Here is a 27,079-nt window from a genome sequence, read left to right as displayed (position 1 = left end):
ACAACTGATTTTGTCCTACAGATATTTTCTTTCTATATTGTCTTGCTAAAACACAATGATGGTTGTGAATACTGACATTTTCAAGTTGCTTAGTCAATAAAACACGTGTTGACGGCATTAAAATGTCTTATAGCAGCAAGAACGTCCTACTGTGAAGATATCCGACAACAGAATGTGCAATAAGACTTGAATATGTAATGGTAAAACCTAGTGTACTGTTAATATTACCGTAGGATGCTATCATCATGGGCAGCGCTTGGAACAGGGGCATCAGAGGGACTGACTGGCAGGTCTACATCTGGCTGTCCAGGCTGAGCGTACACTGGCTTGGGTTCTGAAGGAAAAACACACAAACATGAAGAAGATGTGTTTGAAAACAAAGTAAACTGCCTCAAACACTGTCACAACTTAACAATACTGCAGACTCATGTGTTTGACTGAGACACCAAAGAAAAAAACACACACACACACACACGGGCAGAGTATTATCACACAGACGGTTGAACACACACACACACACTCAAGGCACAGAGTGTCCTGAGCAGGGAGGTCAAACAGAAAGGCAGCAGAGTGCTGCAGGCTGGGGAGGAACGTCAGACTCGATCAACTCATACGGTTTATTTTCACTTGGCTTCAGGCAAACTCAGCCGGGCTCAGCGGGCGTCTGGATCCAACTTTGTTTATAGTTGTGCTTTTAAAAAGGGCGAAAACGACTGGTTCAAACAAGATTTTATTTAACGATCAGAAGGTCTTTAAAAACAGGGAACCCCACATACTGTACGTGCTCACAAACACAAAGAACGGGTCTACAAAAATGTCTCTGTCTTGAGTTCTGAGATAGTAATAATCAGTCTTATAGATACACACAATATTCCTGTATAATGTCTGATGGTTAGCTCTCTGACCTGGGAGCGGTGGGAGCTGTTTCTCCTCTCTAGCAGCAGCTGACTCCTTCGGTTTGGGCAGAGGAACCTCCTCTACCAGCTTGGCTGGTGTTGAAGCCGGCTTCGACATTCGTTCATCATCACGACTCCTGTGACTGTGGACAAAAGAAGATGTTTTTGTCAAACTTATCTTATAAAAAGAAGTGATTATAAATAGTGTATTCTGGAGAGGTATAGCTTGAAGGCAAGGAGAGGGGGCTCTAAGGCTACAATAGCTTGACAACACGCACTACTACAAAGTCCTTACACCACTTATTCAAAAGACTTTGAGTTTGAGGCCGAATCTAAGTCTTCAAGGTTACTTCTTTGTCTTTCTTTTGTCTTTTTTGTTCTATTTTTAGAGCTGCGTATCCAAGGTGTCAGAGTGCATTCTGTCCTGCAGGTGAATTTTTCTGTTAAGCTTATCATATAGAGGGGGGGGGGGGGTGGTCTTCTGAGGCAAGACGTGACGAAAAAATAACTACACGGAAGTAGTGGACAAAGCAACAGAGTCCAGAGTCAACAATACAATGCTATGAAAAATGAAAAATGTGGCTGTTCACACGTACAGCTCCCTCTGCAAATATCATCCTAAATGATGTCAGTTTAAAACAGTAAAGTTTTGTAAACTGACAGTCCCCCTGGCCAATTAAAAATATTTTATTGTAAATGATTTCCTTGGTTTTAATTCAAGAAAGAGTTTCAAAAGAGAGGTGAGCAAATCTTGCTTCTCAGCAATGCGACTTCACCCTCCTGGTCACATGGCTGTGCACTGGCACAACTTTACTGGCAGAATGCTTTCTTCACAGGCTGAGTGGCCAAGTACCAACAAAGGACCCCGTTTGAACTGGCTGCAGATGAACAAACTTCTTTTTCAACCCATGCTGGAGGAGATCCTTTTAAAAACTGCCAACTTCCTCATCTGAGAGAACAGGTCAGAGTTCACAGATCAGGTTCAGAGGAACAATACAATCCTGTGACAGCATCTCCTTCCTGCTTTTTATAACGCTTGGACATTTTGTTGCTTAAGTGCTCCAGTAGCCTAGATGTGTCATACATGTTTGCTCTTGGCGTCTTAACGTTATTCACACTTTCTAAGTTGTCAGTATTGGCCAAAACCTTTTTTTTTTTAACAGTAACAAGAGAACAAAATCAAGCCAGGCATAGATATAAAAAGAGAAGAAATGGTATAAAAGCTAGGCAATATGTAAAATGAGAAACAGCCGACACTGATATCTGGTGACGGCCTTATGTTCCTTCAGTGTCAGAGCCATATTGTCTCCGTGCCAAACATGCGGTTTGCCCACCAAAACATTCAAGAGACACAGGGATCCTGTGATACTTCACAGGACTGGCACTTCAAGTCAAAACAAGATATGTCACTGAATAATTGATGTTGTATAAAGTAGCTTCAGCAATATTTCAAAAGCGTATATACAGCTGTGATTAAAAAAAACCCGCTGATTTTCAAAAAGATTGGATATTTGTTTGGCTGCAGAAACAGACTTTGGACTTTGTTAAAAGTTTTAACACTTAGAACTACTTTTCTATCAATCTACATTATATCTATATTTGATTTACTACCACTTCTAAGAGCAACTAGTCACACTGGGTAAACACTTACGGTATTCTCCAGCTGTTGAAGAATAAAAGGAATAAAAAGGGCAGACATATCAAACATTTGATGACTAACATTTGAAGCACTTTACACAGACAATGTTTCTAACAATGTTAGATCTTTGTAATAGAGATGAGTCAAGACTTTTACAGTTTAGAAAATGAAATGAAGTTATTTATATTGTGTGTTTTTGGTTTCAAAGACCTTTGATCAGACTCAAAGAAGACACAAAGTAACACAGGCTGAGTACTGAGTATTGGACATTTACAGCAGGAAGAGCAGACCTGCGTCTCAGCCCTCACTTTGACCAGGTTTCTCTCTTTCTGCAGCTTAACAGTCCACTTCTATTATTCTCAGGTCAATACGCGGTGTGAAAGGAGAACAAGTCGGCTGCTCTATTGAGTTAAATAAAGAATTAATGAGGTACTTTAAAACAAGATTACAGTCAAGAAGTGCTGAATGGGCTGATGGCTGGTTTTAACCTACGACATAAAAATCGAAAGTCCTTCACAACCAAGACAGAAGAGCAGAACTGTTTTAATAAACTTTGACAGATGAAGCTGACAAGAGATGACAAGATGAGTTCGATAACATCGGTTTAAAACATCATACAGGACTTAAATCTCAGAATTCACTTTGCTGTTATTAATCAGCTGATTATGGTCCATGAAAACAGCATGTATTGCAAAGGCTTCTGCATCTATGCTTCAAAAAAAACTACATACGAGATCAGCCACTTATTAAGACGGGCTTCTTGATTAAATGTTTAAGCTCCAAATTAACTTAAAAAAATCCCCAAAAGATTTGCAAACATCTCTACAAGTTGTCACCGCTGTGTGTTTTGGATAGCTCTGGACTTCTTCTCTTTCGTACCAACTAGACCGATAAAGAAGCAGATAAGTCAAACTTTAGAAATGCATATGACAGATCTTTAGAGTTTATAGCTTAAACAGAAATGTGTAGATTGAGGCTCTTTACCTTCCATTGCTGATTTGAGGGGGCGAGTGCCTGGAGTGGTCCGAGGGTTCAGATCGTCTGTCTGGAGAGCGGGAGCGGCTGCTGCGATGTCTGTCGTGCGATCGATTGGAATGATCAGATGCCAGTGAATGGATATCTGAAATGTCTGATCAAACAAGAGCATCTGTTCAGTGAGTGTCGCCTGAAATACAGAACGACATGTCAGGCTTTTTGAACCGCGCCCTGTTTCGGCTGAATCCAACACTTAACACCACTCTCACCGTCTCTGTCAGAGGCGTTAGCTGAAGGAATGCTGTCATCGAGGTCAGGGATATTCAACAGGGTCGCCCTGTCGTCCCTCTGAACCACCATTTTTAGCTTTCCCTTTGACCTTTCTATCAGCTTCTTGGCGTCTATCAAGGAGAGGTTCTCTGTCACCGTGCCATTGATCTGCAAGAAACAGTAGAAGAAGCCATTTATCATTTTCACGCAACAGCCAAATAATCTCAATTAAAGAGTGAGAGGAAGCAAAGAAAGACGTCTTTGTTTCTCACTCTGAAGCAATAAAATTGTCATATGAGACGTTGAGCACATTTTCTCTGAGGCACAAGATCAGATGACAAATAACTGCAAAAGTGATTCTGTTTGTCAGAGTCAGATCCATTTGTAAATCTTTGAGAGGCAGCCAAACAAGAGGGACAAAGTCAACATTCAGAATGGACCTAACAGTATTCATTTAAACAAATGTTGACGAGTATACTTTGATTGACCTCGTTCGTTTTTATTCTAGTGGAATTAAAGGAAAGTAACAAGACAAGTGTGAAAAGGCTAAATGGGAGGAAATAACATGTCAATGTTATACCGTCAAAGGGACTTTATATGTTCTCAGCAACATCAGGCAGATCTAGCTGAAACTGTGCATGCTGTTATGTGCTTTTAAAAATATAAAATAGATTATTAGGCCAAAAAAAACAGAGGGGCTACTTCAGCAAACTTAAGAAGTCATTCCTTCTTGCCTAATAATAGTCTGTCTCTTCTTCTCAGTCAATTCAAAAACAGAATTTTTTTTTTTTTTTTTTTTTTTTTCTTAAATCTTCATCAGTTGGGTTTATGGTAAATATTTGATGGCATATCAAATGTCCCCCAGGCCACTCTCCCCTCCGCCCTCACCTTCAGTACAACATCTCCTTCCTGGATGTTGCCATCCCTGGCTGCCAGGCTCTCCGGGGAAATGTCCTTGACGAAGATGTGGCTGGCCAGGCGCAGGCCATATTCTGCTTACAAAGTGAACGACAGCAACAAAGACCATGTTAGCACAGAGTTCACATGACCACTCCACATTGACCGCTCTGTGCTGTCAAGCCGCTGCTCCCGCTGGGATTAACAGTACTGATTAAAGAAGATTAATTGCTCTTTTACTTGGATTGACTTGGGTTGACTTGGATTTTGCTGTGGCTGGCAAGTTTTGTTTACTCTGGCAGCTGACCAATGCTGATTTGGAGGTCTTATTCTCTTCTAAAAGGGCCGCCTGTCTAGTTATTGTTGCTCAGTCAATGAGATGGAAGGTGATTTCCTGGATTACTTTTATTCCAGCCTCCTTTGTTATCCCCGACTTTTTGAGCCTCACCTTCATTTTTGCGAGATTTGACGAGCGTGACCTTGGCGGGACGTGGGGGCAGGTTGTGTGAGCGGCGGTCGGAGCGAGGGGAGAGGCTCCTCTCCCGCGACCCGCTGCGTTCGCGTTCCCTGTCCCTTCGCCCGCTGCTCCTGCCGCTTCGTCTGCCCATTGCGCCACCCACGCCACTGTAAGCACCGCTGCGTCCGCTCCTTGTCTCGTATATCTCCTCATCATAGCTGTCCTCCTCCTCGTCATGCTCGGACATGGTTTCCCTTTCCCCCAGGCGGCCCATGGGGACGTGCACCTTCCTCTTCCTTCTGATTGTCTGGTTGAGATGAGGGGAAAAGTCTGTCAGTTATAGTAAGGTGATCTGAAACTTCTCAACTGTGAAAAATAAAAGATATTTCTGACAGTACATGGTACCTCTGGATTTCAGATTTTTGCTTTCAACAAAATACTGACAGACTTAAGCAGGATTTTATAATGCGATGTTCACACTCACAATTTTGGCAATTTTCCCACTTTTTCGAAGCTGCTGCACTGCATACGCATGCTCCACATTGTCCATGGAGACAGCATTGACCATAACGACTCTGTCATTTTCCCTGACGAGGGGACACAGAGATAAGAGACATGCTGGAGTCTTTCTGTAGCAGCCAGGGTAATATAATACTAATAACCATCTGCTCAAATTGGAAGAAAATTCTTACTGCAGCAGGCCTTCAGCGGGGCCTCCTTTCAGGACATCTGAGATGACAATGGAGGTCTCGCCGCTCTGAAAATGAGGGTTATCCCGACCTCCTGATATGGCTATCCCAAAGCCAAACCCTGGTGCCTGCACACAGAAAAAAAACATAAAATTAGGATGCAGATTAAGATGTCCACAGACCAAAAGACTAAACATCACATAAAAGGTTTGGATTCAGAGTTTTTAAATCCATTCTATAAAATGATAAAAAAAAAAATAGCTATTCACTGTACATCAAACTATTCCATCAGAAATTACATAAACTAACAGCTCACACAGCCTCTGTTCTCTACATTGTTTGCAAGAAAACATGCACAAAATGCTGTTGTTGTTTCTGCACGTTATTTCAGCTCCACAAAAGAGCACTGTGATGACTCCTCTGTTCTATCTTCACCTGCATCTGTGTGCACAGTTAGCACACCTACACGATGTGATCATTAAGATTGGAGGGGGAACAAAATGCAGAGACGGGGGTGGAAGAGAAGACAGCAGAACATGCAAGGTAGAGAGATAAGAGACGAGGACAAAATACCGATTTAAAGAGCATCTGAGGGAGGATAAGAGAAACTCACCCTGTGTAGTGTTACTGTGTGCTGTTCCCAAATGACAGTCTCCTCCATTGCTGCGCTCTGAAAGACAGAGATAAAGTACAGTGTGATTAACACAAGAGGGACGACACATTGAGATCCAAAGAAGGCTGAAGAAGGCAACAGTCTTGTGACAAAAAGGGACATACACAGAATCAGTCACCAGAAGAGTCACGTGTTCTGCCAAAGTGTCCTTGAGTACAACAACAGTAAAATGCCCTTGTTAAAAGTCACTTCACATCTTCAGGACAGCAAGAATATAAATGTACTGAACACTCGTGCTGGACCTAAAAGCTGTTACTGCTGTGAAGCCAAAAAAACCTGCAAAATATGTATTTTTGATAGATCATGTGAGCTGAATTGGCAGACTGGCCCAATCAAAGGGGATTTTTGATACAATCATTCCTATTTAGTTGGATTCAATGGTTTCCAGTAATGCATGTACTGTATGTTCAATGTGGAGGTAAGAAAAGGAAAAGTAATCAAGTGCCAAGGAAGGACAGAAGCATGGCTATAGCAAAGCAAAACTGGTGTGATGCAAGGGCTAGAGTCATCTTGCTCCTAAAATAGAAATACAGCGCAGCAGCATTCATCCAGAGATTTGAATTTAACCATTTCAGAAATCTGCAGGATGATCCATCATCTGCTTTTTGATTGAATAATGTGGATGATAAGAGCTCCAGTATATATGATTGCCTTCATAATGTGCACGCTGGTGGTTAGGGAACATAAGAACGGTCAATACTTCTGCAGTTTATTTAAATTAGAGCCACCTAGGGGGGGTTTGTGAGGAATATACTGCACTGTAAGATGCAGTAAACTAAACCACAGAGAACAAAGGCACACACTGAAAAACATCCAATCAGAAATAAAAAACAGTAAACAACCTTAAAGCATGCACATTTGAAAGGGAATAATGGGATCGGACAGGAGCCTGTTTTCCCTCAACGTAAAGAGGGAAAAGAGGTATTTCCTTTTTCGGTTCGTCTAAATGAACCAAATAGAAACAAAAAGAGGGAGGCCGTGTTTCTGTGCACTTCACAGGCAGATTTTAAAAAAAGGATGAAAACTGTCAATGTCACACACGGGTCTGCAACTCAGCATGTTAGTGAGTTCGTTACAAGTTTTACTCGTGGCACATTGTTGTGTTTGGTTTCATTTGCAGAACAGTCCCACATCTCCAAACAGAACACAACATGAGTAACATACTCTCCTGTGCAGTATGAGGGACCATGTTTACAGGGCATAATTATATGATGATTACGTCTCTGCTCGATACAATGAGGCCACACTGACACTAAGTGTTTAAAATTCAAGCACACCCTGCATCACATTAACAACCACAGAGGAGGAGATGAAGGTCGACTCCTGCTGTTAGGTCAGCAGTGTCCTCGGTGCCCGACACCTCACTTCTTATCTTATCTCTTCCTCTATATCATTTCACCTCCACCACAATCTCACGACACATTAGACATTCAATGACTGCGTATAAAATACTATCAGGTCCATCCCCCTTGGCAAATTACAACACACATCACAGCGCCTAATGCAATAACCCCCATTTGTCAGGTAAATTGATCCCAGGTCTGCGACCTTAATAGATGAGACTATCACACATTTCACCTCTCGCTTTGCAAGTGATTCCTGCGACACCTCAAACACTGACAGTATGGCCGCCTTGGCAGAGAGCACATTAGGAGGAGTGATCTCATGTTGCGGCACATTAAAATGTGATGACAAAATTAATTGCAGCTTCAGTTTCAGTGCTTGGACCTCAGGCTGTTGTTATAACCACCTTGTTTGCAGCTTCAGGCTCTGTACTACTTGCAAGTGTCAGCGCAGCTTCGTGTTAAAGATGAACAAGCAACACATCGACATGACAACCTGCTAATGGTTTGGCTATCGAGTTCCAAGAAGTGATAATGATGCCTTAATCATGAATAAGCCACTAGCAAAATATCTAAAAACTAAAAAAAAAAAAAAAAACCTTTACAATTTTAAAGGAAACGATGTCCACTCCACTTTAAGGCAGCAGTTAATTGTCCTGTCGTCTGTGCTAGCTCCCTGGTTTTTGTTTAACCACTCAGACTTCCTTCAACACGTTGTCTTTCTGTGTGTTGTGACCTGTCAGCCAAGTGCCAAAGGTAAGCTACTGTCTGAGACTACAAGCAGCTGAATAAGTGACCACAGGTGGCCCCAGACGTTCTCAGTTTGGCAGCAACAGTCACAAACTTTTCAAGAAGCTTATGGCGGGTCTCACACAAGGAAGGAGGAGGGGACAAAAGTTTGAATAGGGGAACTCCCCCGTGGCCTTTTACACTGAATACACTGCACTTGAGAGAGAGGGGGGGGGGGGGGGGGGGGGGGGGGTGAAAAAAGACATCTGAATATTAACAAGACTGCTGAAAGCAGAGGCGTGAATTCTCACTGGAAAGTTTGCTCTTTGGGGAGGAGGATTTATGCCCCCTGTCTTCTTGATATGCACTGTGGAAACGCTGATGCAAGGAACTCTGACATTTTGTCTGAATTTATAGATGGTTCCCCACTAAACTGCAAAGTTTTAGGAGGCACTCGTTTCCAGTTGACATTCTTACTTTTAAAGAATCTTTATAGGCAGCATAACGCAAACATGCACACCTTCAATGTTCAGGCCCTGCGTCGGAGACAGGCTGCGAGGAATGTGAAATAGTCGACTGGAAAATGTGATTCGCTGATGCTTACTGTGTGTTGATCCAACACAAACAAATCTCCATCAAATTAATGGTAAACATTTCCAAAATGGAGCAAAAGAGGAGGAATCTGAATTGGAGTACAAACAGAACAATTCAGAAGAGGGGAGACTGATTGTGCATGCTCCTTTGCACCTCACCCTCTGCCACCCTGCTTCCTCCTGACACACACACACACACACACACCTTTCACTTTGAAGGGATGTAATTTTGCTTTCTCCTCCTGCAGAGCTTGTTGCTCTGGTAACAGAGGGGGAACAGTGTGGTGTTGTTCAAGTGGCCTGACATTTTCAGGCCGTGTCTGAAGGTTCCTCTCAACTGTGGGAGTTTTTTTTTTTTTTTTAAAAGAAGTCTTTTTTGTGAAGCACTATCTACTGGCTTTCAAATGTACACAGGATACAGTTTGCACTAATGGCCCAATAAAAATACATTTGTATTACAAAAGTACAAAATACAAAAGTGCATTTCAAAAGTGTTGTTAACAAATATCTGCAACAAATCCGCAACAAATCTATCCAGAACAAATGAAACAGCATTCTCAAAGACACTCTTCAAAAAAAGTCAAGTTAGCATTACAGAAAGTAAATCAAACAGAGGACTCTACATTGCTCCTGTGTACAGTTTGTCCTAACGTCGCTCCAGCAGCGGACATTTGTAGAAATGTTGTGAATGTCCTTTATGGCCACTGACAACTGGTGGTGCCAACAGAAGCTTCATGCCACAGGCCAGAGCCAGGGCTGGCAGCCGCTCCACAGCGGAGACGCACCATGTCGCATGGGTCATGCTTGGGGGGGGATTACAATCAGGCAACTTGGGAGCCTGCTCTACATCACAGATGGACCACAACACAGATGGATTCCACAGATGAGTGGAGTCAGGAATGGAAGTGGACAGTGTGGAGTCAAATATACAAAAAGTCATCATTGCTTTGCACAAATTTGTTTTAAATTATTACAAGGACATTTCATTTTGATTGACAGCTGTACCACATGAAGGCAGGGTCATATCATAGATTTTAGTAAATATGAGCCCAAGCTATTCATTGAGATTGTGACTCATAAGATGGTTAAATTAAATAAAGTACCTGTGTGACCTGGTGGCACAGAATAAACCAGCAAAAATTATTTATTAGATTTTGGCTGCTAAAATGCTGGAGGATCTTTGTGAGAATCCTTGATTGCTGATCTGAAATGTGACAGTTCTTATTGGTGTAGAAATCTGCCTTTTTATAGAAGAGACTCTTTAAATCCATACAAGGTGTAAATCAAATCCAAACCAAAGAAGAAGAAGATCTGTGTCTCCACCCGGAGACAATAGTCCTTAATATACGAGTCATCACAATTCTAACCTAACATGACCCACAGAGGGGGGAGCTAAGATGGTGTTTCATTTTGTATTCATTTTGGAGTATCATTAAAATTAAAGAGTGCTGGCTCCCTGACTCTCTACTCAGCAGAAAAACAAAATCATATTTCTTCCACAGAGGGAACTGAGGCAAAATGGTGGGCTGTTCAATTCACTGACTGAAAGAATAGATTTTGTGCTGTAGTATGGTTTAGGGCTGAGGCAGAACCTTATTCAATTTTGACCGCTCTGGGACCAGAGTGGCTAAAAATAGCTCTCATTAATTCTGCCGTTGTGATGCTGCAACAGAGTGATTTAAGGGAAACTTGCAGCAGCAACACTGGAGAACATTTAATAACCTCTTGTTATATTAAATGCCACGAATTGACTGAACAAATGATGCAATAAAGCAAAGAAAACGTAGTCTCCTGCTCTCTGGTGCCTGTGGTTGATGTGTTTGTAAGGCCTTGGGGAAAACAAAGAGAGTGGATCATTTTCTCAAAGCCCTTACGATGCACAGCAGTGAAAATGTAGCTATTAACAAGTGAAACAATGGAGGATGTTAAATGTTAATGCTGAGACGTACAAACTACATAAATGGTGATACTTACTGTTCGTAGTGATTCATTCAGCTGATGGTTTAGCTGCTTTGCTAATGTAAAACCATTTTACTTTGGAATTGTTTGATAAAACATGATAAGCAGCAATAAAGCTTAATGAGGCTCAGTCTCCAAGCAAGGCAAGAAACACCTCTCATTTGCCTCACAAACATTTAACGAAACCAGGAAAGACACTGTGGACGAGCATGCCAGCAATGGACAGAGTCCTCAGCCCAAACAAGCATACTGTCAGAGAGAAGATTGTGCAAGTTGCACAGCAGCCAAAGACAGAAAACAACAACAGTATCACTCTCTGCTGTGGCTGCTGGCAGTGAAGCAGCAAACAAGTAGAATAAGATGATTGATCACTTCAGAAATTGAAAACGATGTGCCATGGAGTGCTGACAACTGCTAAAACTCCCCTGCCCCGGAGAACATATTCAAATGCTAATGAGGGCCCATAGCCTAGCCTCATCAGGGGGTCCCCTGAGAAACAAGTGACACTGTGCACATACAACATGTGCACTCTGTACTCTAATGGAGAACAGATAGCAGGGAAGATGCAGCAGCAGGACAAGAGATTTAACTGTGACACAGAACTTCATTACAACCATTCAACTGCAACAAAAATGCTATTTTTAAGTTAACGCACCCCACCTTCTTCCCCTCTTCTCTTTAATTTGTTAAAGAATTCTGATCAAACTTGATGCAGAGAAGGTCGGAGGTACTTACATTAGTTCATCCTGGCCGCTACAGAGGACGCATACAAAAGCCTCACCAACCTCGAGCTGCTCCTCAGTAAATCCAGCAGGAGATTCCTGCAGACGCACTTCAGCAGCCTCAGTGCAGAATAGTACAGATCATCGCTAGGAGCTTCTCGCCTCCACCTTTCTTTCCTTTCTATGTTCTTAGCTCTTCAACAACTGAAATTATGACCACAGGTGAGGGGTTACCAAACACGCCTCGCAGCGACGCCCTTATGTTTCCTCTGCCCCACACGGGTCTGTGTCCTCTCCGAACGTCTTTCCTCAGAATACATCCCTCCCTCCAGCTCTCTCCTTACACGCTCAAGGGATCGGAGCAAATCCCCTCTAGCTTGGCAGCGATCTGTGTGGGATCTGCAGTTCCGCTACAGCATGGGACTCCTCTGTACTAGCGAACATCCATCCGCAGTGTAAACTGCTGTATCGGACTTAACCCCTGAAGTGCCGTGTTGAACCAGAGTGAGAATCTATCAATTCTCTTTGCATAGGGGACATTATTATGTCTCTCCTCCCCAGGTGTACTGCATTACATGCATAACTTATGCTTATCGTGTCAGTGATAGCCCAAAGAGAATTACTGACCGTCAAACACACCACATTGTAAACAACAGATGAGCACATTATATTTTTGGAGCTGAAGAGAGCACAAACATTATGACAAGTGTATCTCCCATCTTACAAGGACTTGAAACAATTGAATGGTGGGTGAAAAAGCTGAACTAAAATGAAAAGCCTTGTTTGTGCAGCATGTACAAAACAGTAGTTGACAACTCTACATTCTGACCAAAAGCTCAGCGGAGTGTCACTATATATTCACTGCCAACTACTCTGCATTTCTTTATTCAATTGTATACTTTGCTGGACAATAATTATACATTACTTATAAACCAACAATCCAATTTGATGTTCTCCATCACTCATTCATAACAAATGGCATCCAGTTAAAATGGCATTGCCTAGAGAATAGTTTACAACCGATTCAGCAGCATTAAGAGGCTGCAGCAGAACAACACGGTCTGAAGTGTTTATATTTGTTTGCTGAGTAAAATCCTTTCACCTCATTACCGTTTAGACATGCCATGTTTTCTGTAGAGCGGCACGCTGCATGGTTGCACGTACATTTCGCTTGACGCAATCTTTAAGAATCAGCACCATGTCTCAACAGACAAAAGCATGTCCTGTTGTCTATGAAGGACCGCGTTTTACTCCTCTCAGCTGTGACAGGAATACATGGAAGACAGACTTGTTACTGAAGCCTGAGGCTACACTCTCCTTAAAATTACAACTTTTCAGATTGGATACTTTGAGAAGAGCGTGACGGAAAGTCACGCACTTCAACAATCAGATCATTGTAGCAACATTTAATTGTGAATTCAAACGATTAGCAAAGGATGCATTAAGTGTAACGTTAAACATCACTTACTGTTGCTCATCACATCCCTGACATTTACGAGACTTTTATAATTACCATACTGTATTTATGTATGGGCATCATCTGAACACCCCCGTCTGTTTCCTTTTCTCTTTAGGCAGTAGGTAAACCAGCAGTCACCACTGTTACGTCAGTGTCCGTCCACACAAAGTAAAGAGGACACGGAGCTCAGCAAAGATCTACATGATGTCGCAGATGATCGTGACTGCGAAGGGTGAAATGCTTCACATTTAAAATACAACAAATACATAAAATGCATGACAGGAGAGAAGATGAAAACATACAAAGACTTTCACATGTTTTATAAGTCTTTGGCCTAGATTTACCATCAGAACATGGTTTTAACTACTAACCATGGCCATGTGGGTCATGACATCCCACCTATAGGTCAGGGTAATGATCGAGTGGGACAAGCCTGACAGACAACACGTCACCGCTGGCAACTGGGGGAGTTAAAGGGGGAGTTAAATTTACTTTCCTCAGAGCAGAACCCGAGAGTGGTGACAAATTCCACACATACTTTGCTCTCTTCACTACCTTCTGCCTATCAGCCTCCAAATTAATTATTTCTACCTCAACAAAAGAAAGCATGAGGAGAATATGAGCTGCTAATCACAACAAGTCAGCAATGAAACCTCTTCTGTTTTCTTTTGTAATATTCATTTCTATTTGTTTAGTAGAAGTGTGATTACATTCTGCCAAATAAATAGATTCCTTGTAGGCGCAAACTTTCTTTTCCAAGCCATTTTTTTTCACTCCCAGCACTTCAACTATCAAGAATATGACCTTGCTCAGACAATCTGATATGCTATTCAAGCTTAAAGACTCATTCTACAGTTTTACTCAATCGAAAGAGTTAAACATTTGGCAGAACCTTACTCAAAAAATGGTGTGTCAAAAGCACTGCTTTGCTCAAACAAACGTTTCTATGTTCAATATCGAGAAATCTCTTACTCTGGGGAAAGATGGCGTTTTCATAACCAGAACTTTTGTAACTGCTATTATTGCATTGTATATCACATCATCACATTTTGTGTTTCATTTCTTGAAACTTAAGGATAACTAAGTTGTGCTTATTCTAAAAATAAGTTAATGTACCTGTGAAATATCTAATATTTAGAAAGTCTATCTCAAATGAAAAGTTGTCACACCAGTGGAACTAAATTAACTAACATTAAGAACATGGAGAGACTAAGTTCCTGTGAAAGCTGAGTCTCACTGGCATTCTATTTAAAACATGGACATAAAACGTTGAATATTCCCTGAGATAACGTGAACGTACAGACAAACAGACAAAGCTAGTTTAGCATAGACTTCAAAAGCTATGATTTTATTATGTGTGTGACACCAACCTGGTGAATAATTGTTATTTCAAAACTCCCCAACACCTTACGGGAAATACAGTGCGTGTCTTTAAACTTGTAAATGTGCCACTTTGTGCAGTAGTAGCTGGATATAGAGCATACAGTGTTCAGAGGGTTATTAAGAGATATTTCATGTAAAGCAACTTCATGCTGAGGGTGAAATCGCAAATTATGCCATCTACATTTCTATGGACAGTTTCCACACAAAAAAAAAAAAAAGATACAGAAAACTAATGTAAACCTCTGATACTGGCGTTCAGGTGTAGTGGCTCTGTGTATGTAGACTCTGCTTCAGGGCTCTTTTGAACACAAGCACCGGCAAATCAGCTCCTGAACTCAATCAGCCCTGTGGAAGTTATCAGTGCCCCACACAGAGCATATAACAGGGCAGGAATGTGCTGATAAGCTGAGCCACTGACCTGCACCCCGCCTCCTCTCCGTCACAGTGATTGAAATGAGGACAACGCAGCCAATGAAAAACAGAAATGATAAGGGATGTTTCGGCGCAATAAGAAAAGGAGGTTCATGCTGAACTGTGATTGATGAGAGGTTTTGCAAGCCTCTTCATCCTGATAATTCCACACCCCTTTCAAACAGGGATTTACGATGGCCCTGATTTATATGAGCAAGCTTCTGTATCACAGGAGCTATACCCATGATGTAAATGTGCCATTTGTTATTACAGAGGCTTGCTGTGCTACAGGAACAGACTTTAATGTCATATTTTTTATAAATGCAACAAGTCTTAGCTCTGCCATGCAATGACCTTTTCAACGTCCAAGGTACCTGTTAATCTACTTCCCAACAGGTCATCTCATCTTCCACCAGTATCCAAAAACTGGGCGAAGTAAAATAAAGTAAAGCAGAAGAAGAAAGTTCATCACTTGTGTAAAGTCGGACCCAGGAAAATGTCAGTGATGAGGTTGATAAATGTGTGAACACAAAACGCTTTAGATTCATAATTTGCTGATTAATAAAGTTGTTAAAAACTATTTGCCACCAGAACATGCTAATAACATGTGAGTGGACTTAAAGAAGGTGTAGGGATTAAACAGGGGTACAATGCCCATACTCTCATACCGCCCCATAAAAAAAAAAAAAAAAAACCAACAGATTAGACCTTAGTTGACTCTCTCTGCATCACTAGACCATTAATCCCTCCAAAGGGAAACCTAAGAATATAAACTTTGATCTCTTTTAAATTAATAAGCCTTTTTCTTTTTGTTATTGATCATGTATGAAAACCTGAGGTTTAGAAAATAAACAAAGCCTGGTTTCTCATATATAGGCTATTAGTCAACACATCATATTAATACAGCAGAGCAGTCTTATTTCTGTGTCTTTTGTGACGTAGGTTTGTTATAATAAGCAACTGGATAAGCCTCTTATTACATACAGCGTCTACAAGTATACAGAAAATAAAACAACAGTCAGATATGACGTAAGCAGGCAAAAGATGAGATACAGTTGTCCTTCCAAAACCACAATGACTCAGATGACTGCTGCTCCCCTGACAGCTTAGGGCATCGTGATTTACAGGCCAACATGTATGGCTGCCCTTGGGCAGATAGATATTCTCCTCGTCTCAAATCCCCTCCACAACACAGCTCTCTGAATTATTTAAAGAAAAGAACCAGTTTAATCGAGCCAGAAACATCCAAATGGTTTGCACAAATCTGTACTGTAAGTGCCTCCCCATACTCATGTGACACATCTGTTGCCCTGCCCAGCTCCCATTTCTCATAACATTACTTTCTTACAGCCAGTGACGACATATTTAAGTCAAAGACTCATGCTCTTGGGAAGTCCTACTTAAAGATGTGCAATAAAAAAAAATGCATCATACTTTCATTGAAACATACCTAATGAAATGTTAATGCTTTAAATAGTCTTTTGAGGGTGGATTTCTAATGCAAAGCCTTTTATCTGTCTAAGAAATAAGGCAAATCAAGGGAAAATCAGCTGCAACTAACATCAAGAACCATACTTTTCTAACTTACAAACCAAAAATGACAACCTATGTGACAACATGTTATCTAAATCAAAGACATTACTTCCCACAGCAAGCTCAGTATTATCTGTCTCAGCTGGCATCTATTACACGGCTATGTTTCATAAATTCAAGCAGGTGTTTTACACATAAGAAGTTGATATTTACCTTTTTAGAATAGAATAGAATAGATGTTTATTGCCATTTGCACAGGTACAGGTACAGGACAGTACGGGTACATTGGAATTCTTGTGCGTTTCTCCCTGAGTCAGCTTCTACAAAAAAAGTTAAAATTATATATAAAATAAGACTAGCATTGTAAGCAAAAAAAGAAAGAGTACAAAAAAATAAATTGTATTAACAGCTAAGTAAAATAAAATAAACTGTACAGAAGTTATACGCTGTATTAAAGCAAAGATATAATATAAAAAACATAACAAGGGGACCACTGTGCAATGAAATGAAAATATAAATATGTTTATTATTAATCTGATTTTTTTAAATCTGATTTTGTCTTCTGTCTAAAATTCTGTGATTTGGCATGCCTGGTAGTTTATGTTATCCTGAAGTCATGAGCCCACATGTCACACGTGTAAACAGACAAAACAAACGATGACATCATGCAAAAACGATGCCGTCCAGTGTCGTCAATATTCAACAGGTGATGACTGCTTCTTTAAGTTGCATGTTAGATTGTACAGAAATGTAAATAAGGAGGTATAGTTTAGACCAAGCGGAGCAAATCCCCCCCCCCCCCCCCCCAACTCAGGACAGCCCCTAAAACACAGCAAAAAAAAAAAAAGACATGCATCTGTACGACCACTAGTTAAACCAGTTAGCAACCAAACGAAAGTCAGGCTAACAAGCTAAGTGCTAACTAGCTTCACCGAAGACTTCGGTTTCACGAGTTGACCATCAAAACAAGGTGAGCCCCCCGCATGACCTTTACGGAAATGGAGATAACAAACATCGCATTTATATCAACCGAGATCACACTATCACCTCCACTTCACCATTACCAACCTCAAACCCTTTAATTTATCTTTGTACCCCCCGCCCCCCCCTCAGTTAAACCCTCTTGGTCAAATCAAACCCCGAGCTGTCCGACATTTTGTTCCAGCAGCTAGCTCATCTTAGCTCCCCGATACCTGGATGCTCCGCGCACTTTGACAACTCATCAGTGTGGTGACAGCTCAACCTGGAGGCATTTTGGGACTCTGTTATCATCGTTAATGCAAGCGCGACAAATGTGAGGTCGCTAGGCATCGTCGTTTATCTGTTTTAATTCAAAAGATACCGTTAGCATGTTGGGTGACTAGCTCTCCGCTTTAGCATAGCACCGTTATCGCTTGTATCCGTTAGGGAGGAGGGGAGGAGGGGAGGGGGGGCAGTGAGGGGGGGGGGACACAACACATCCAGTCAGCTCCCTGCGGCTACAGCGAAACATCCCAAAACAATGTACTCACGGATGTATCAAGAAAACCGAGTCACCTTCGCGGATAGCAATGGTCCTTACGACGAGCTGGTGAAAATCTTAAGAGAAAAGGAATGAAAACGTGTTTGTGGTGAGGCTCCAGAGCAGCAGCCGCCGCACTGCAATGGCAGGCAGTGGATGAAGCCTTCGTCTCCCCCCCCCCTCCTCTCTGCTCTCACACCGCGGTGACAGTGACAGGTTCGCCTGGAAGCAACCATTCCAGTTTGTCGGCGGGGGGGGGGGGAGGGGGGGGGGGGCAGGGATGCACAGCAGCAGCAGCATCAAGCGCCATTCCAGCGCGGGCAGCAAACGGTATGATTAGGATAGAATAAAGCGTAAACTTAAGCTGTTTTCACTAAACATGGAGGATTCCACTGTTATCAACCCGACAGTCATTTATAATACATGAATTAACAGGGGCGGTTCTAGACCACTTTTACTGAGGGGGCCAAGTTGTTTTGTCAGAGGGGAACATTAAACCCCTCTGACAAAGATGATCACTTTAAAAAATATATATATATTATGCCAAATAATAAAGCACATCATTAAATACCACAAGATAAAATACCATGATTTATATTTGTTAGCAGGGGGAGGGGGGGGGGGGGGGGGGGAGAGACAGGGATGCACAGAGGCAGATTCCACAGCAGCCGCAGCATCAAGCGCCGTTCCAGCGCGAGTAGCAAACGGTATGATTAGGATAGAATAAAGCGTAAACTTCAGCTGTTTTCACTAAATATGGAGGATTCCACTGTTATCAACCCGACAGTCATTTATAATACATGAATTAACAGGGGCGGTTCTAGACCACTTTTACTGAGGGGGCCAAGTTGTTTTGTCAGAGGGGAACATTAAACCCAGGTGAAAAATAGACAAAGATGATTTTTAAAAATATATATTATGCCAAATAATTAAACACCACAAGATAAAATACCATGATTTATATTTGTTAGCAGTATTTAATACTAGATTGTGAGTCCGGTTGTTGAGTCAAATACTGTGTATGTGTTATTAGGGAGGCTCTTCCTGCCACAGGGGGGGACCAAGCTCAGAGTTACAGGGGCACCGGACCCTGTTGGCCCCTCCCTAGAACCGCCCATGTGAATTAATAAGAAAACCATCCTTACAAAAAATATATAGGCCTATAAAAAAAACATAATTAAAAAACAAAAACTCACTACTCTGCTGTAGGCCCCCTCTATATATAAAAAAAAATCAAATGTGCCTTTCTAACTGCAGAATAGCTATCACTATTTAGGCTACAATATGCCAAATACGTACGTTGTAACACTAATAGGCTATTAATATGATTTTAAAAGTTATTTCCCGAGAATCTTTAAGTATGACATAAATTAAAGGGCTATTACCAATAAGAAGTAGGTGTAGGCCTAGATGTGGGATGTTTGCATTTGCCTTATTTTTGAGAACAAAAAACACCTTAAAGTTTCTGATTGTTTTAGTTGATCAAAAAGTTCAACTTGTAAGCTACTAGATTTTGATTATGTTTATTAGTTGTCAATAAAATGTGTTTTATAGGCCTATGTGTAACAGGATGGAACTATTATAACCTACTACTGTAGCAAGGCAATAGCATCTTCAAATATTTATGCTTTATCTCTGTATTGGCCTGCAGAATTACTTCATTTTCCAGGTCATATGACTTCCGAAAAGTATTTCCTACAAATGTAGTGTGCATAACAGACCTTTTTTCAATCTAAGCATTTTAAGCATTTGATGTGATGTGAAGTAAGGAGGTATAATATCTTAATAAAAAGCTTTTATCTGTGTAAGGATGTTAGAGCTATAGCTATAGATATATTTAGTGAGAGAGAGTCTTCCTTTTACTAATGCACCTAAACACATGTTAAAAAAAAGAAGCTTTATTTGATTATTTAAATTGCCTTCATTGCAGCTCTTTCCTTTTAGTGTTTATGCAGCAACTTACTCCAAAATCTTTTACACTTCCACTTTAACAAAGCATACTGACCTGAGGAGTTTCTTTTATAACAGCAGGAGCAACATACACTACATATCTATTTTCATTCACTGTATTACATGTATCAAATATCTGCAGCTGTAAAAAAAATATCCTTAGACAAGAACCTTCTGATGCTATGAACGTCTTAATATTGATTTGACAAATTGTCTTTTAAAATGAGCGTTTAGTTTGATTGATCAGAGGTACTTAAAAAGAAAGGGCTAGACAAGGACAAGGTGTTCATCTCTCATGCCTTCCCTTGTGTGTCTGTGTTTGTGTGTAAGTATCTTTTTATCGTTTGTGCGAAATGCGCTTTTTTAGACGAGGATCAGAGGCCCCTAATGTAAAAGATGATTAGCACCAACTTTACCATGTTTAGAATGCAAAAGACAGCGTGAAACAAATCTTTGTAGATTTCACTTTTAACTACAGCAAACACAGTCTTTGGCGGGAGAGCTGAGGTCGGCTTCTTAGGTAGTAATGACATGCTGCATAAAGCCATTTAAAATGCAGAGGATAGAACTAAAATCCAGCCTACAGTCACGATGCTCAATACTCCTTCCCATGGGGTATACAGATTGAATCAATATACAGTAGAATGTAAATTGTGCACTGCACCAAACCACCACTCTTAAGACTCCATCCCATGCACTTTTCAAGTTTTCCTGCTAGCTTTTTCCACAAGTACATCATTCTCTGCAGCAGCTTGTGTTGTGTGTTTTATCACTTTGAGATTGTGTGACCGTTCTTGTCACCTCTACCTCTGGCAGTAATGAGCGCAGGAGGAGATAGGGGCAGAATGTAATGCCGGAGGAGCACAGAGGTCCTGCAATGTTGCTGACGTAAGGAGACTCGCCGCAGATTCCATTGGAGGATCGGGAGGAGAAGAGTGGAGAGGGGGTGGGGGGAGGTGGGGGCGTCTTGAATGGAAGAATGTGAGTTGGCCAAGGTCATAAGAATTAGATAAACACGGGTGGCCATATATATCCTGTGGAAAAACAAAATATGATGAATAGCAGGCGGAATCATATGAGGATAAGGAAACCCCACAGAAAGGCAAATATATCCGTGACCTGCACCTCTGCAGTCCATTGATAGCAATAAGAGGCACACATTTTACAATACGACAGGATATTTAATGTCATTATGGGTAGATGATGGCAAGTATCACCATTAGTTATCATGCATTACAGTATTTGCAGAAGTACTGAAGCAGAAAAATGCAATTAAGCTCTCAAACCCCTCTGGAAGGGCATGAATGTAAACTTTTTCTTACAGTCTGCATCTGATTAAACCGGCTTTGATGTGAGTTTATGCCGCTTAATGTATCTTTGTTGAAGCCCTTGAAATACCCTCTGTTAATGCCTCGACAGTGTTTGCATCGCTGGCTCCAACAGCACAGAGGGAGTTTCACATGCCGTGCAACAGAATTATGCAGCCCCCCTTTCCTCTTTCTCTCTCTCTCTCTCTCTCTCTCCCATCAGCACATTTAGATGCACAGACAGGATCCAAAGCAGAGTATGACTGCAGGAACAAATCACACGAGTGGGGAAAGCAAATTAGAAATTCACAGCAGGACGGCTTTTAGAGTGCACTGCCCCTGACGGTGAGCGAGTCACCTCTCAGCTGTACAGGTCAGCAAAACAGCCGACTAAGCAAAAGGTTGGCGTGGCTATCTATGAGCTTTAATGACTGCAGCTATCAAATGACATGACAGACGTTAAACATAGCACTGCAGCAGTGGAGAATAAATGCTTTTTGTCCATTAGCTGGGTGAGAAAAAGAAGAGGATATTATGTGACACGGTGTTGCCAAAAGCAAGATGAAACAGGAAACTTTGTGCTTCTTATCTTGTTATCCAATCTTTGGTTTTACAAATTGGAGTACATCAGTGTAATCTCATAATGGAGTGAGCTGGCTACTGTACAGAGGCTTGTATTTCTGTGATTTCTGTGTTGTCCTCTGTCAGTAACGCTGACCTCTAGCATGAGGATGCAGCACACTCGACTTGACAGCCAAGCCATTAGTTCAGGACAGAGACTTCCTTACACCAGGTTTATGTAATAAAGCCCAACGATTACAAGGTGCAGCATGTTCACAGCACGGCGGGAAAAAGACACGGGGCTCCATGATCCAGCGAGCACAAGACATCTTATAAAGTCAGCAGTTAAAAAGACACTTATCAAAAGGTGCTTTTATAGAAGGACGAGGCGCGACCTCGAGGACGCGGGGTTGAGGATGTGCAGCGGTTAAATCTTCTGAAACGTGGAGGAGGTACAGGTTGGCGGCTGCCTCTTGATCTCTGTCCGGGTTATTAGCGGCTGGATTTACAATATGCAATTTTAACACCTGTCCCGCAAAAGAAGAAATATCTCACCTCTCATCTGCAGTACATTTTGATACGTCTGCAATTCTTTGTTTCTATCCTTTATGCTTAATGCCCATTGTGTTTCCAAATAAGACCATTTTCAGTGTCAATACCCATCCGAGGCACATCTAAATAAGCGACAGTCTTCAACGCATCGGTAGTAGGTTCAAGTCCCAGCCTCAATCCTTTGATGCGTGCCTACCCCACATTTCGTCTGTCTTCAGATGTCCTATCGTTACACGCTTTTAAGGGAGTATTTCAAGAATGATGCAAAAAGTGGCATACGAGTATTAACCATCGTGTTCCAGTCAACATACAGGAAGTGTTTGTAGAATACCAAACTGGATTTACTGATTCATACACTTCAAAGCAGCTAACAGAACCCATGTGCAGAGAGGAAGTACATATTTGTAAAGATTTCCCCAAATGAACCCTTAATCTCCATCTCATTTTTTTTTTTCCCCCCCACCAACGGGCTCAGACGTATCAGGTGACACGAGATGACCTCACATCCCCCAGCCCTGCGGATCATGTGACAAGAGGCCAGAGACATCCAAATCCCCTCTGCATCTAACTACAGCATCATGTACAGTAGCAAAGAAGCAATCACCTAAGTATGTTTATCCCAGCAGGCGGCGAGGCCCTGATGCTAATAAAGATGAACTATTCCAATCAGTTAATGTGGATGCGCGTGAGACAGAAAAGACCTGCAGAGGAGGAAAGGGTTGTTTTTGTTTTTCAACAACACTAGATTGCAGCGATAATCACGAAGCCAAATTCCTTTGGGAGAATAAAAGCTTTGAAAAGATTCTTATCAATCCAATAGTGATTTGACAGACAGCTTAAAGTGGGCGGAGGATTAATCATCTCTTTTAATTAAGAAGCCTCATTTACAGGTCACTCCAAGGAGACTCGTCTAAAACATACAGTTCTATACAAAATCTATGATATAACACTATTACAATTTATATGGATACACAAAGTGTGACCTCTGATGTGAACTGCCACTTCAATGATTAAGTAAGTGTCTACCTTTCTTTATTCTCCATCCAGCAGACCTCGAAATGAGTTTGGATTCATAAGAGTTTGTCTATTCATGACTTTTTCCCCAAGAGAGCAACCTCGCTCAGGATGAGAGGGAAGCAATTAGAGGCCTGTGTGGTGCGGGGATCAGGTGCTCCCCTCGGACTAGACTGAAGGGGTATTGTGGAGGGCAGGTGATTGGGGTAAGAGAGACACGGCGAGAAAAAAAAAAAAGAGGAGAAAAATCACCCAGTGTTACCTTACTGCACTGCGGAAAGAAGCTAAGAGATATTATTAATATGCACCCCCTCACAGTTTAATCACAACTACAGGTGGAGTCTTTCATGAATCCAATTAAGAAGAAAAAATGGAGCCAAGATGATTTCCCCTTTACAAGAAAAATGCAAGTGTAGTGTAGTTTGAAGTACATCAAGGGGGATTCAACTGTTTGACTTCACCAACCATCAGCAACCATTCCTCTTCCCAACAAACATTTCCTTCCCTCATATGGAAGACAAACATTCTTCAAAATCCAACCTCCATACTGCACATCCATCCCCTCATCCTTTTTTCTTTTTTTTTTTTCTTGCGTCAGCCATGCAAACATGGATGTTTCTGCACATAAAGGTAGTAAAACTCTGCCCTCTGCAGGATTTCAGTGAAACATCTCGAGCCGTGCAAGAGGAAATCTATATGAAGAATTATTCACGGTGGCGTGAAAACAAGCGTGAGGAGAGAGTGGATCTGCGTGATTGCGGTCCCTGCTGGCTGATGATGCACGTGTGAACCGAAGGAGGGAGACACAAGAAGGAGCCGGCGTTGTTCACCCACGGGTGCGCCGCGATGGGATCCTCCTGAGTCTAAACAGCATATGGTGCCTCCCTGGGCATCAACACACATCTTCCATGTCCAGCAACACGGCAGGCTGCACACACACACACACACACACACACACACACACACACACACACACACACACACACACACACACACACACACACACACACACACACACACACACACTCTGACACAGCAGACAAACACACTGCTTAATACACAAATTGTTCAGACATTTCTTCCTTTCATTCATGCTTAAACACAATGACTGCATTTTGGCTTAATAATTCTGTGATTTTTTTTGGTGCATTTGTGGCATAAAATCTCAGTAGTATTATGCCATTTCATATAAATAACATGCTTTCAAACATCAAAGTGCAAGTTTCACGATCAGGTTTCAGCTGTTGTTAAAAGAATGGTGCTGAATTATTATTTTTTATTAATAACCGGAGAGATAAAACAATTAATAATTTTCTCCACTAGGGGATCATAGAGTGGATTACTGCACTATTAGATTGATTGTTTGAGTCACTTTTTAAGCACACACTTCTTTTTTGTGTGAATGCACAAATTAATTTTCTTAATTTTATCTTAATGTAAATGTATTAATGTTCAGGCTAGCTATTAGTTTAACACTGTAAAAAATAGAATTACAGTAAATTACATTTGTTTACTGATGTAAAGTGTAAGGAAAAAGACATGCTTATTGATGGATATATACGTGTTTAAGTTTGGATTTCAGCAGCAGGATAACTAAAGAGGATCCATAGCATAGATGTTTCCTTTCAAAACTCGTTTTAGTTGCATTAGAAAGATACCAAAAAAACGTGCCCCTGAAGAGCAGCCTGTTCATCTCACAGAATCCATCAGCAGACAATGTAATCCACCGAGTGTCCACAGCTGAGGACATCAAACCCTGTGATTGATTAAGTTGTCTCAGAACAACCTTCCCTGTGTTTTATTCTCAATGCTTGACTTCCCCTTCATGGCCACCATCTTGATTCCTACAAACATTACATCATCCTGCTGCTGCTGCTGCTGCTGCTACTGCTGCTGCTTGTCCTTCACATGACCCCATGCTCAAGTGCTCAAATAAGGGGGGGGGGGGGGATAACATGAACATCAAGCCCTCCTTGATAAAGAGCCAGAATCATAATGAAAGCTTGTTACCGTGGTATTATTAGATGCAGACTGTATTTTTGGAACGGAAAATATTGTACTCGATGTTGGTTTAGTGCTACATTTTCACTCATCGTCGGCTGCTGAGGGTGCTTACTGTCCAGGTCTCTCCTCTTGTCATAAATCAGGCTGGAAAAGTCAATAGAGTTGTTGGGATTTATGTGGGTTTGAGTCCTCTCTCTTGAAATGATTTGTTGCAGATGAGGGACACGAGCGCTGACCATAAAAACAATTCTGAAGCACGAGTCGTTTTCCTCAAATCTTCCTCAGACAACCAAGGTCCCTGCTGTTTATGATCTTAACGCAGCACCCTTGAAAGAAGTGGGGGGGGAAGCTCTTTTCATTGAATTCTGCTACACAAAATATGTTTTAGAGCATCTTTATAGAAATAGATATGGCAAAAAAAAAAACATGTAATTACCAAAGAAAACACATAATATAGTGATAAATGTGTTAAAAAGATACCGGTATTGTGTTTTTATGTTTGTTTTTTGTGAAATACTGACATTTCATGCAGTGAATTGTTAAAAATTGCGGCTGCAGAGGTCGTAACGTCACCATATTGCTACAAGATGTGTGACATAATAGTACAACACACACACACACACACGGTGCAAAGTGCCTTCAGTGACCTGCCATATGTCTCATCACAGGACCCATAGGCAGACCTTGCTCCTGAGTCAAAACCTCCAGAAACAAACCCAACATCTGCCATCCCCCTCAACGCTGCCTGTGGGATCACACATGCAACACACACACATTCAAACACACACACACACACACACACACAGACAGCTCGGAGTCCCATACAAACACCTCCATCACCTCCAACCATCCCCCTGTGCTTATCACCTATAGGACAAAAAAGAAGAGCATCCATTTGACACTGTTCTTACATAACAGCCCCAATCACAGAACACCCCCCCCCCCCCCCCCCCCCCTCCAATAAGACCTCCTACAGCGTTAGTCGTGATAAATCTCCTGCTCCAACCCCCCGCATGCCTCCTCCCTCCCTCCCTCTTTTTTCTTGTGCTGCATCTCACTCAGGTTCAGGTCTCCTCGCTCCCACCCTCGCGTACCTCCAAGCCTTCATCACACGGGAACAATCTTCCTCTAACAGGCCCTGAATATGCAGATTGGTTAATTCAGCTGCAGTTGCTCTGTGTGTAAATGCATCTGCAGCACTTTCCCAAGACCGAGCAGCAAATAAATGCTTACGCTGGGGCTTTTTTTTTTTTTGGTGTGTGGTGGAGGATAGGGGGGGGGGGGAGTGCCTCCGTCCACAGCAGACTGCAGCCAAGGATGAGATTTTAGAAGCGGGACAGGGCAAGCAGAACTAATAAGAGATTAAGACTTTGACCAAGGCAGAGCTCAGGGCCCCGCCAGTGACTGATCCTGATCTGTTAAGGAGTAATTAATTTAATTGCGCTTTTTATCTCGGCTTAGCGGCACCTGCTCCTGCTGATACACTCTTAGTTTCTCTGCAACTCACCTGGTTATAGCCTCTGCAGCAAACATTCCTTTTACATTTTCCAAAACAGCTGAGA

The 27,079-nt window shown here is 41.7% G+C and overlaps 1 protein-coding gene across 8 annotated transcripts in view; it reads right to left on the bottom strand.

Annotated features, from left to right (window-relative positions):
- The window catches only part of tjp1b (tight junction protein 1b), a 52,636-nt gene that overhangs the window by 11,978 nt on the left and 13,579 nt on the right, over positions 1 to 27,079 (bottom strand). For 4 of the 8 annotated variants that reach the window (XM_061035609.1, XM_061035612.1, XM_061035611.1 and 1 more), the window contains exons 3-11: positions 6,437 to 6,493; positions 5,827 to 5,951; positions 5,619 to 5,721; positions 5,126 to 5,441; positions 4,669 to 4,775; positions 3,780 to 3,948; positions 3,520 to 3,664; positions 906 to 1,039; positions 229 to 334 (exon numbers count right to left, since the gene is read on the bottom strand). In XM_061035609.1, the coding sequence (XP_060891592.1) occupies positions 229 to 334; positions 906 to 1,039; positions 3,520 to 3,664; positions 3,780 to 3,948; positions 4,669 to 4,775; positions 5,126 to 5,441; positions 5,619 to 5,721; positions 5,827 to 5,951; positions 6,437 to 6,493 (1,262 nt within the window). Of the gene's footprint in view, positions 1 to 228; positions 335 to 905; positions 1,040 to 3,519; positions 3,665 to 3,779; positions 3,949 to 4,668; positions 4,776 to 5,125; positions 5,442 to 5,618; positions 5,722 to 5,826; positions 5,952 to 6,436; positions 6,494 to 11,855; positions 11,875 to 27,079 lie in introns of those variants that run through there. The other 4 variants (XM_061035610.1, XM_061035616.1, XM_061035614.1 and 1 more) reach the window with 2 other exon arrangements.

Source organism: Labrus mixtus, chromosome 4, assembly GCF_963584025.1.
Source record: "Labrus mixtus chromosome 4, fLabMix1.1, whole genome shotgun sequence".
Lineage (NCBI taxonomy): Eukaryota > Metazoa > Chordata > Actinopteri > Labriformes > Labridae > Labrus > Labrus mixtus.
The sequence above is the reverse complement of the archived record's forward strand: the minus strand, read 5'-3'. Positions and strand labels throughout refer to the sequence as shown.